Source organism: Dasypus novemcinctus, chromosome 29, assembly GCF_030445035.2.
Source record: "Dasypus novemcinctus isolate mDasNov1 chromosome 29, mDasNov1.1.hap2, whole genome shotgun sequence".
In the NCBI taxonomy this organism is placed as follows: domain Eukaryota; kingdom Metazoa; phylum Chordata; class Mammalia; order Cingulata; family Dasypodidae; genus Dasypus; species Dasypus novemcinctus.
The window spans coordinates 19,538,446-19,551,529 of NC_080701.1; the positions used below are offsets into that span (position 1 = coordinate 19,538,446).

Sequence of the window (13,084 nt, forward strand, 5' to 3'; positions counted from 1 at the left end):
CCTTTGTCCAAGGTGGGTTGGAACAATGGTCACCCTCAGACCTGGGGCTCCAGCAATCCAAAGACACTAATTAAAAGTCACGGTCAGCAATTGGATTGTGCCCACCCTGGATCTTGGGGAAATGCATTTCTTTGTCCCTTTTGGGCACCAGCAAGCTACACCACTGGCTGGACCTCACTGCCGCCTAACATGAGAGTGGGGGATGGGCACCAGCAACTATGGTGCCTAGAGAGCAGTTCACTGGTATTTACCATGAGGTATCAGCCACTTTCTCCCATTCTTCCTTGCTACTATACAGTGTTTTACTGGACTCTGGAGCTTCAAAGTAGTTGATTCAGACAGTTCCTGCCTGTTTAGTAATTGCCTCGTGAAGGGCTAATTCCTGGAGCATCCCACTCTACTATCTTCCCATAATCCTTCTGAGTCGAGGTTTTATTAAGAATGACACAAAGGAGGGTTCAAAGCTTTAGCAAAAGTTTTGAATGGATTGTACATAGCATTTACCTCACCCACTTACTCTTCCCTCTTTTTTTTTTAATGGTTGGCAAATGTTTTTGGCTGGAGAGTTAGGTGACATCTCAAAAGTTCCATTTCTCCTAAACCAGTTTGGGCATGCAGTCTTGTACATTCCATAATTCAGCTTCCATCACATGTACTAAGCTGGCTAGTCTTTAAAGAGGGACAGATGGTAACACAACTAGTCCTCACTCGGGTTTTTCTTCAGATGTTCCCTTCTCAAGTCATTCCCTCCAGGGCAAAAAGTAACCACAAAAGAAGAAACCATTAGTCAACCTGAAAATCCTGTGAAGGTTTCTGGGGATTACAGGTAGGCAGCAATCTTATACCAAGCCTACTTCTTAGCACACCTGTGTAATGCAATGACTGCTGACTTAAGCTGACAAATCATGTATCCAAAGGATGTTCCCTCTTGCCAGAAGTATATTTTGACTCACTTGATGTTTCTTATGAATTAAAATGGTTTGGAAAAAATTACATCAAAAAGAGAGGGGTATCAAGATATTTGTGTGGTTTTTTTGTCTGCCAATGTTCAAAATGAGATGATTGGTGGGTGTAAAGACTTGTAAGCTCCCCATTCAGACTGTTCCAAGTGCAGAGAAGATTTTTAACTTGAGATAAGAAGAAAGGTCAAGGTGTCTTTTCTCCACTTGGGCTGGGGAAAAAGAATGGTAGTAATGGTTACCTTTTGACTTTTCCCATCTCCTTGGTAAGTTCTGCTCAATCTCCCCATGTCTGATCACCCAGCAAAATGGTTCAAGCAAGCAGATAATGGACACTCCAAAGAAGGGTGAAACACAAACATTGAAATTCCAGAGTATCATTTAGGTGGCTATTTGCTACCACAATACCAAATGCCAAATCTTGTTGATTGAAAATCATTTCTAGCCCACTGTGTTGAGAAGGATTCTTGGGTTGAATCTATGTTCAGGAGTGAGAATGGCATGATTGAATATCAACTTATGGGTGCCAAAAGAAGTAATGGCTCCTATGTCAGCTCCATGTTAGTTACTTAATCTATTCATTTCAAACATTCTTGTGCCCATCCTCATATTCACCCTTTGAAATTGTGGTATTAGCCCCATTAAGCAGGTGAGTAAATTATATGCTTTTGTGCTATTTTCAAATTTTGAAATCACAAAGGTTTTGGAACATATCATATGCAAGATCAAGATTCTTTGAAAGTTAAAGTTTGGCATAAAGAAGCTTTGAAGAAAAATAAAATAAAAGGGAGACAAGTCCAAGGAGAATGAATTACAGCCTGAACAGGGTCTGTAGAGGAAAGAAGGGACTTAACTATCAATGCTTTCTTAGAGCCCCAAATTGGTTCTGAATCTTGCCTTTAGCAGAAAGGTTCCCCAGATGCAGCACCCTTGGATGTGGTAGGAGGGGTGATGTATTAGAAAGGTACAGCAGCAATTCAATAGGTTCTTATTTTAAGCATAATATTTAAGCATAACTTATTTAAGCATAACATAACATAAGCATAAGCATAATATCTGTGAGAATTGAAATTCCCACATATATTGTACCTGTTTTCTAACCCTGTTGAAGGAAATTAAATATTTCGCCAAAACTCATTCTCTTTGAATGAATCTGTAGGTAAGGATCTCAAGCCTCTCCTTGTCTGCTCAAGGGCCTAGAATAGTTTTGGACAATGGGAATGGTCAAAAACCCCTCTTGAGGGAGATATCATGCCAACTCTTGAAAACTGCTATGCTCTTACAGGGACATCAGTAGTGACAGTGAAAAGACCCACAAAGGAATTCAGTGTTGGCTTAAGAGAAGAGGAATCTTTTGCATTGACACACTCAAACATAACTATGATCTCAAGCGTAGCCAACAGGTAAGAGCCCCCGGAGAAACTTGAGCCCACATGGCTTCCTAAGAATCCTTGGGCAGAAAAAACGTGACTCATGTAAGAATAGCTACATTATCAACTCCTGAAATGACCAATGTTATTGTTCCTCACCAAACCAAAGAAATCCCTACCCCCTTATCATTAAGCTAAGCAAATGTATGCCCCCTCCTCCCACTATTGCTCAAATCATCTATTCCTATGATGATCAAAGGTGACTGAAAACCATTTATACTCAATTTTTTTTCGGATCTCTTTTCAGGTATTCTATAAGTGTGGATTAGAGCCAAATTTCAATTATTTCTGAATGGTTTTTCTATTACTAATCTATGCCTTATTTCCAACAAATTGATAGTGAGATTACTATCAACAAATACTTCCTCCCCCTTTTCTTTGCCCTAGACTTACTACTACAATAAAACCTCTATCAACCAGAATGTTGGGTTGGACAGAGAGGATAATCTGCTTAACTGATTTTAGACAGAGGTTTGACCCAAAAGTTCTACTCACTCCGAACTTAGTTGAAAATTATAATATATTGGCAATTTTCATATCTTGTAATATGCCAGCAAGATTTTCTTTAATGATTAATAATTGTGATTGTCTAAGGGTAAATATTCTATTATCAGCAGAATATAATCATTGCTCTGGCATCACACAAGCTAAGTTCAAATGCCAGCTTTAACCGCTGTGTCCTTGGGCAAGGTCAACTGCATGGGTGATTTACTTCTAGGTGTCTCAGTTTTGGTGTCTTAAGTGAGAACAATAGTAATTAATAATTCATAGGAATTTTTTTGAGGATTGAATAAGAATAGGTATCTAAAGCACTTAGATTGCTTGATTCCTGGCAGATAGTAGGTGCTCACTAAATATTTTTATTCCAATTATCACTTCTTACATCCAGGAAGGTGTATGAAATTGGGCTGAATTAATAGTCAGGGCAGAGTCTTTCAAGGATGTTGATATTTGAAACAAATACTTTTCTTGATCTTGTTTTTGCTGTCATTTACCCGTTACTTATAAAGCATGTGGAAGCATTCTGTTTAATTGAGGAGTCCAGGTAGATGGGTCTGGTGAGTGAAGATTTGCTGCACTTTCCCCATGGTGGAAGGCAGCTGTCAAGCTTCTGAGTCCCCAAAGTTTCCATCACTTTATGCATGCACTTTTTAAGAGGGAGTGAAAGTCCTGGGGATTTATTTTCTGCCCTTCCTAGCCTTCCATACCAGGAATTTAAACCAAGCAAGATAACCCCGGGAAAGGACTAAGAACAGTTTGGAGGAAAGGTGCTTTGGAATGTCTGGGATCCATATTTTGCCTCACTCCTTCCCATAACACAACAGCTACATCCTAGCATTGGCAAATGCGGATATTTGTCTTTTCTTTTGAAATGATTATTTATAGGTAATTATTCCATACTTCTAAGTGCTGAGTAGGCGTGATGCTTGATGCTTTTGTGGATATAGGGATCATGTTTTAGCCCTCTAGTTGAGTAAACAAGACCTATTTGTATAAAACAAATCAGAGGCCCAATGAGGCAGCTTTCCTTCCAGCACTGCACTGGTGATTCAGACAGAGTTCAGAGGAGGAGGCTGGAGTGACCGGGAAAGCTTCTCTGTGGAGGTGGATGTTAAAGGATTTGAGAGGTAGAAAAGAGCAGGACATTCAACTCCTGTGAAAGATGTGACATGGGCCAGGCATGGGGGTACCAGCTAACCTGACTAGAGGTAAGAATTTATAGTAGAGAGCCATGAGAAGTAACATCTTAAATTTCAAAGCACACCTTTTGCGTAATTTGGTCTTGTGCATGGCATGCATGTATATATGTATGCACATTATGTTTATCTTAATGCAAAGTTGCAGAGACATGATTCCAATGTGAAAACTGTTTTGAGGCTATAAAGACAACATATGCGATAACACATAAAGTACTCCAACCATGTTTATGCTTTCATTTATTCTTTCTTGTGTCTTCTCTGTGATAATAGGGGACTGGCAATCCATGCATAATCAAAACTCACAGAAAATCCTTAAGTACCATTTTAGCCATTTAAGGGGCACTGACCTGTACCACCATTCTTTAGAACAACTATTTAAAAAAAAAAAACAAAATAATTTAACTTATTGTTATTTCCCCATGTCGTTAATTCTTCCTTTTTCTCTGATGAACGAAGAAAGAGTCTGAAGCAGGAGATATGATCCTGCAGAAGGTTTGGTCCTTCTGCAGACTGAGTCTGTAAGCTCTGAAACTCATTGGGTTTCTCCAAATATGCTTTAAAAGCCCCAAAGCTGAACAGAGATGATAATCCATCCAGATCATCTCCATAGATGATGCTTAATTCACTGGCACTTCTTCATTTGAAACAAACCAAAACCAACATTCACATAAACCTCAGAGCTGAAAAAGAAGGAGAAAGGAGAAAGAAACTCATTAGGGACAACTGCTGAATCTCTTAGACAGTGGCATACACTTGAATAGATAAGTGCCATTTGTGGGTGAATTTCTGTGATATTTCATCAATGGAGTCGGTCAGCTCAGTTGATTTAAAGATAGTGCTAATGGATCAATGACAGATCCTGCTCCCACTTAGTACTCTAGAGTAAGATTTTTTTACAGGGCAAAGATAACTCTAGCTAGCAAATTGACGCATATATATCCCAGCTAACAATGAGTGGTAAAACAGACTGGATGGCTTAACAGAGACAAGTAGGCATTATTGGGGAAAAGGGTGAAATGTGAGGTACTTCTTTGCAGTTCATTTTTGGCGTGTTTATAGTTTTATATTCACATACCCCAAACAGCATAGTATTATTTACAGTTTTGCTGCCAAAAGGCTGGATGCTTTTAAAGTACAATTTTCAGGCCACCAGTGGGCTTTTCAGTAAGTCCAAAAACCATTTTCTATTCTTAGTACTTGAAGCCATACAGACAGCCGTTAACTCATGCAAAAGTTATAGCCCAATTTCTCTTTTATTTTGCATCTCTGGTGTCTATAGAATAAGCAATATTATAAATAGCAGTTAGGTTCTCAGGTCAACCCACAAAATCCCATTTAATAGATGGTAGTTAAATATATATTTGTTGAATGAATGAATAAACACTAGCTACATTTGCCTGAGTTCTGTGTCACTGAAACAAAGGTTCATGTATTATAATATAGGAAAGATAATATGATTATTTCCTCTTCCCTTTCAGGGGGATAAATTAGCCCAATGCAAAATTTTATGATAAGCATAAGTGCATCTTATCCACTGCTAGAGAGCCTTTGCCTGAGCTTCCAATTTCACTATTATAGCCACTATACTTTGGGGACTAAGTTAGAAGAACTCTTCCTCTTTTTACATGTTCCACAATTATTTACCATCTTCTCTCTCTTTCTTATCAAAACCTACTTCTTTAGTAAAATTGACTTTGATTAAAAATCAGAGGAGACAAGAATTAGATACAATTGATTCATACTGACTGACTGATAACTCCATGATCATGCTAAATCATTCATTATTTGAAAAATTAAATGTTTATAATCTCATGTAGACATCAATAGATATTTAATCAATAAAACAAAAAGAAACAGAAATTTCCAATCAGTTTATGATAGATCAGGGTCAGGAGAGGAACTCGTTTTTAATAGAATGGTTTTTCATCTTTTGGACATATCAGCTCTTCTCTGGAAATTCTCCCTCTGAGTCTGCTTAATTCAACCCTTAAAACTCTATACTGAGGTTTAAATACTTTTCCACGAAGCTTCCTTTCCCACTACGTCTTGGTGATACCTGTAAATGAGATTTTATTTATAATATCAACTTCATCTCTGTACTCTTTACAGTGTTTTAGAAAAATCAGGGACCACAAATGTTATTTTTGCTTTTATTTCCCAATGTCCACCTCAGTATAGCTTTGTAAAGGCCGAGTGGACCACAAATATCAGCCATGGGCAGCAGCGCCTAGGGCATGCATGAACCCTATATCTCCATCCTTTTTAACTTTTAAGCTTCAGTATCCTCATCTGTAAAATGACCACAATAGTAAAACCTAATAATTCAAATATGGTGAGAACTGAATAAGAGGAAGCACACTAAGTCTTTGTGTCATGCCTAACACATACTAAAAGTACAAGGGGAAATGGCTCTTGTTATTATTCTTACTCACCCCATGACCTCATCTTAGATTTCCGTGCATTTCCAGTTTATTTCACACCTGGAGGGTGTGTGTGGCTCAAGGCCTTCCAAGGTTTCGTTCTCTGTCTACCACCCAGTGCCCATAGACCATCAGTGGTGTATAAATAGGTTTGTAGTGAAGATCATGATACACTAACTCCCACTGGCGCAGACCCTTTGCCATTTCCAGTTCTACTTATATATAGCTTGCCATTCTCCTTCCAGAACATTCTTTTCCATGGTAGTTCCATTTTCTCTCTGGGCTAATTCCCAGTGCCTTCCAGCACCACTGATCCCATGGCAACCTTCAGTTTCTGAGTCCAGAAGGAGTGCCAGCATATCATCTGCCAGACTAGTTGCATGTTGGTATGAGAAGTGCACTGACCAAAAGGGCATGGGGAAATCCACCCAAATGGGAGAAAATGTTTGTCTCTTTCAGGGCACACCCAGGTACCATGCCCCTGCACCACACACACACACGGTTCTCTTGGGAAAGGAAGCTGGACCCTTTTCCTGTTTTACTCTCAGCTGCATCATCCTTTAGCCTCAGCATTGTCTGAACTCCTACTGGCTCAATTCACCAACTTTCAGGGTCTCTTCAGAGGTAGACGATTGTAAATCCACTAGTCATGGCTATTTTTCCCTTTCCATGTTGTAGCTGAGCTTTCTACAGAAACTGGTCTTACGATAATATCTGTGCTATCGTTTTCCCTTTCCTTTATATTAAGCTTTTAAAACTGCTTTTCTAGGCAGGCATGGGCTTTGGTTCTTTCATCCATATTTACTTACTGAGTATAATCTTATTGAAACATTTCAAATTGTGCTCTAGAAATACACATTTATTAATACTGCATAGCTAGCATTTCTTCTCCCGATTCTACCTTTATTCAAGAATCCAAATAGTACGTATGTTCTAGTCCCATGGTTTCCAACTCAAGATTTCAGAACCTCTAAAGATGCTTTCCTTCTTTCAATGGATGGCGTTATTTGGATCCACAAGAATCACTTAGCAGTGGTGCACATCTGTCATGAAGTTTACTAAGTATCTTCCTCAAATCTCCATACAAAGGCCAAAGCAAACAATACAACAAAATATATCCCCATATAATTATAGGAATAGGATTAGAGATAGATAATAAAGGCAGACATAAACATAGATATAGATGTAAAGAAATGTCCATATATTATTTTCTTATATTTTTCATCTTTTTATTATAGCAGTTGTGTGCTAACAGAAAAATCATACAGAAAGTACAAAATTACCCTATATTCCTCCACATACACCCTTTTTTCCTGTTATTTACATTTCGCATTAATGTGATACCAGTGCTACAATTGATGAAACAATTTTATTATAACTATACTACTAACTGTTGTCCATAGTTTACATTGGGTTCTTTCTTTGTATTGTACAGTTCTATTTTTCATTCTGGTCACATATACAAAACCGAAAATTTCCCATTTTTAAGTACTTTCAAATATAAAATTGAGTAGTTTTAATTATATTCACAACATTGTGCTACCGTGCATCACTATCCATTACCATAACTTTTCCATCATTCGAAATCATGAGACGTTTACTGGCCCCTGACAATCTGTATATTAGTTATGACTCTAAAGAAATATGTATTTTTAGTCATAATGAGTTTGTGTTCCAAAATCAGATGGAAGAGTTTGGGTTACAAGGATTAGAGGAATAAGAATTTAGAAAGAATGAGTGGGTGCTTTCTCCAGGCCCTCTAAATACCTCTTTTTGAAAAAAAGTTCTTATCTATATCTATAGGCAAAAATGAGATTTCAGAGATGCAATGTGCCACAACCCTAGCAAAGTACCATATCTATATATGTAATCAAGTATTTATTGAGTGAATGATTTATTTAGATTAACAAGCAATATTTTTATTTTTGTTGCCTAAAAATAGAAGACAAAATAGCTTCATGCTCCATAAAAGCATCAGAGTTGAGCCGTAGAAATTTCAGCATATCCCTCCCATTATTCTTGTCTTCTTTACCCTCTTTTTGACTGGCTTAACGGGTTATGGTAAAGGAGAGACAAAGGCATTTTTTAAAGCACTTTGTGAATCTGTGGACAGGTCTTAAGAAAAATGAAGTCAAATTCTCCTAGGGATTGTGGATATGTAAATTTCACTTGATTTGGCTAAGCTAAGGAAGCAGCCCCCATATCATGGGAATAAAAATAAACTGAGATGACAGATAATTTACTGAGTGTGCATATTTATTTGCGTTAAGTAATTAGCATTTGCATGTTTTCATTCTTCATCTCATTTATGATTTCCTCAAAGGCAAGGATGAGAGAGACCTTGTTATTCATAAAAGACCAACTTGATAAGACACAGTGAGGATTATGGGACGCTAAGTCACTGTTTCTAAGTAAAATCTCTCCTCAAGTTTAGGGAAAAGACTTACGTAGTTTCCAGGGGAAAATGTGAAGTAGCAAATCCTGCAGACTTTTAATTCTCTCTGTGGCACCCATCATCATCTTCCTCAGGCATTCAGAGAAACCCAGCTACTTTCTGGCCCCATCAGCATCTACTATTTGAACCTTAAAATATCAACTCTTCCAAGAGTAGTATGTCTTGCAACAGGCATCAAGGACTTTAGCTGAGGAACAAAGCCCTAACAGTGGAATTTCAGGTGTCAACCAAAAAGGGATGGTATGGTTTTTAGCAGTATCCAGTAAGTACCACCTGGCTACACCTATGCGCATGCCCCAAAGCCTATTGTCTGCTCTGCTATAGTAGAGGAGGCCGCCCAATCTTTAGGCTAAGTCGGGGTCTCCAGAAGAGACTTGTCTAGATTCCGCTCTCAGCCCCTGTGACTTTGCACTGGGCGACCTGGTCACATCACTTGCTGTTCCGTGGCTCAGGCTTCTCATCTGTAGAACAAGTAGAGCCAGCCAGGGGGCTGATGAGGAAGCACTCGATGAACATTAGCAATTCTTACTACACGGGCGACAGGATTGTCCCCCAGAATTATCGAACCCATGATCTGGAGAGTCAGCCACAAGGTAGCTTTCTGATAAAACTGTATTAGCCTTCGACATTTGTATTAACACCGATACCATGTGTAGGAAAGATAGAGGACTCAGATAAAAATCATTTAAAGGCAAATCTGAAGACAGGCGAAGCTGTAGCATGTTGCCACTCAAGTTTGGTAACATGAGAGGTAGATCCAGTTCCAGGCTCTCCAACAAGCAATATGGGTTTTGCCTGGTAAGAACTATAGCACATAACTGGAAAGAAGTGTTTTTGTTTTTTGTTTTGCCTCCTTAGCCCTTTCTCTAAAGATATGGGAATACAAGAATTTTAAGCCTAGGTGAGAAGCATACTTTTCTTCCAAATATCATACTGATTCTGACAGTCAAATTCAAAGTCAAACACAAGACCGTAATTATCCTCCCTGGTATCAGATGGAAGGGATATTTTCCAAATATTTAACTGGCTTTCATGAAATTATCTCTAACTTTTCATCTAAGCCGCCAAGAACAGGTTGGTTTTGAGTCTGTAGCAGAGCTCTAAATAATTGGGAAAATCTTTCTTACCAGGAGAGGGTTAAGAAACTTAACTTTACAAATGCCTCCCCTTCTCCAGGGCCCCACTTCCCTTTTGCTCTCTGTTCCCTCCCTTACCCCATTCTAGAGCTGAGCGCAGAGGCAAACACAAGGCAGGCAAAACTTGAAAGTTGCTGGGTAGCTTTACAACTCAGCAGCTGTCTTCCGCACATGCGCAGCTCTCAGGACAGTAAAATACCGTTCGTTGCTTCTACCCCACAACCAATTAGGTCAGCTGTAAATATTGGAATTGCTTGGTAAACATGTTGGAAGATTGTGCTGACTTGTTAATATAAGTGAAAATGTAATTAGATTTATAACACTTTTTTTTCCCAAACCATAATTTACAACAACAACAAAAGAAAAAAAAAATTCTCTTGCAACCTGCTGAAATATCATTATTAAAATGCACATGAAAAGTCAATTATGCCAGAGGGAGGTATTTAAGAGAAGTGAGTTTCCACACCGTAGGATTACACCGTGGGGATTACATAGTTCTTATTTATTTTTTTCCCTGCGATCTTTGCTGCTGCCAAATGAAAAGGAACAGGTACTTTACTTATATCACTCTGAAATATAGCTGCAGATAGTGCTAAAAAGTAAACTAAATAACCTGGCTCCCTGGAAACCTACTCTGTTCTCTGCTAAGCCCCAGGAAATGCCTACCAGTTGCCATTTTTTTAAATTTACAAGCTCGCCTCTCTTTAAGCAATAGTCTTATTCCTCAGAACATGTGGAAATCAGATCTTTTTTCCAACTGTTGTGCTGTTGCATGCTCTATGGGAGTAGCTTATTATATGGAATTCTACGGGGAATCTCCATGGAAAGAAATAACCCCTTAATTTATTTTCATTTTAAAATCTGGAGTTTTTTTTATTCCCTGGATCATAGTCAGAGCACAGCTCTGTCCTCAGACCAGATGGACACAGCATTCCTGGGGGGTCAGAGGCACAGGTGGCACCCCTTGCACTCATTGGGCAGATGACCACAGAGTCGTGCCCACTGAGCTGGACCTTCTCTGAGGCATGGCCACTGGGTCAGGCAAGGCCATGCCCCCGTGCAGGGGCCGTGGCCCTCCTGATTCCACCCAGAACCCAGCCAGGCTGCTGTCTATGCTCTTGGTTTCCCCATAATGAAGTGTAGCTGTGGTTATAACTCATCTGCATTTAAGGACCCTGGGGGGGAGGGGGGAAGTTAGTTTAAAAACCAGTAAAGAAATTGATAAGTGTGAATGAAATGAGCTGCAGTTTTCAGTCTCAGAATTCTCCTAGACTGCTCAGATTAGATAATAGAAGGCATTTTTAATACATAATATTTTTTTTTAGAATCTTGAGGGTACATATTGCAAATAAGTTAGTCTTTTTGGAAAGATTTTGGTTTTGCCAGATAAGAATCAGTAAAGCAATCATCTGTACATATGTATATATATGATATGTATCTTGTTCTCAGTTATTGAAAGCAAGGCAAGTGATCTTCCATCATAAAAATGATCACAGTTTTTATTTCTTGAATGCAATGACTATGATTAATATACATTTATGTTTGCATTTTATTACAAGTAAAGAGCACTTTAAGATTGCTAGTTCTTTAATTCATTAAAAATGACCAATTAGCTAGGTTTTCTCCAACTGCAGTATTCTGGTTAATTTTAAAACCAACCGAACTGATGCCTGGATTCCACGCTGCTTGGGAGTGAATCTGAATATTCTGGCAAATGTGAACATTCTTGGGCCTTTTCAACATCCTGGGTTTCATGAAGCATTTGCCTGTGGCATAGGTATTCAGCTGCCAGGACCACGGGTAATGTTTTCCTTCAATTGATTTCTGTTTCATTCATTCGAGAAGCTCTTCTGTGGATCAGCGTTGGAAACCAGTTTTCAATAACTTAGATATGACTCAGAGATGAAAGACAATTAAAAAGGCTTAGAAGGCCATGTCAAGTATCTGCTTGGTCTGTGAGCTTACACTTCCAAGAACATTTCTCAGCACCTCTGTGCCCACAGCTTCCCACATCCAGCCCAAAGTAATTGATTTCCATCTTGTATCTATTAAACTTACCCAGAAACAAGCTCTGAGGTAGGTTTAAAAAAAAAAAATCAATGGACCCAATAGCATAAGACCCTTAACTCTTCACGTAGATTCTCTCTTTTTTTGAACAGCTGTCTGTAGGGATTTCGGTGAACATATTAAGGAAACCATCCTGGTGACTGACTCGTCTGTTTTTCAAACTCAAAGGCCTATGTCAAGTGACTTCTCTATTTTTTTTTAATTAATAGATCACAAGGAATTAATAAACATAAAAAACATAAAACATAAGAGGTTCCCATAAAACCCACTTCCCACTCCCCACCACATTATTTTTGTAAATTGTAGTTTTTGAAGATAATATACATCACAAAAAAATGTATGCTAAAAAATATGAAGTTCCTGTATACCCCTCACCTCCCCACCCCACTCCTCCCACTCCAACAACCTCCCTCATCATTGTGGCACCCTCATTGCACTCAGTGAACACATTTTGGGGCACTGCTGCCCTACACAGATAATAGTTTACCCTGTAGTTTGCACTCTCCCTCAGTACATTCAGTGGGTTATGGCAGGATATATAAAGGCCAGCATCTGACCCTGCAATATCATTTAGGACAACTCAAAATCCCCAGAATGCCCCATATCACCTCTCTTCTACCCTCTCCCTGCCCTCAGCAACTACTGTGGCCACTTTCTCCACCTCGATGCTAAAATTTCTTTTATTACTCATCACAATAGTTTTATAGTAGAATATCACTAAGTCCACTCTAGTCCATACTTTATTCCTCCATTCTGTGGACCCTGGGATGGTGATGTCCTCTCCACCTCTAGATAAAGAGGGGGCTTAGATTCCACATGCATGATGGATGCAATTCCTCTGCTTGCAGTTGTAGGCACTCTTGATTCCCTGGTGTGGTGTTTGGCCATCTTCACCTCCCTGTTAGCTGACCTGGGTA

At 39.0% G+C, this 13,084-nt stretch overlaps 1 protein-coding gene across 1 annotated transcript in view; it reads left to right on the plus strand.

Annotated features, from left to right (window-relative positions):
• The window catches only part of KCNU1 (potassium calcium-activated channel subfamily U member 1), a 163,617-nt gene that overhangs the window by 91,046 nt on the left and 59,487 nt on the right, over nt 1-13,084 (plus strand). The window contains 1 exon segment of the mRNA XM_058289816.1: nt 2,245-2,362. Within this exon segment, the coding sequence (XP_058145799.1) occupies nt 2,245-2,362 (118 nt within the window).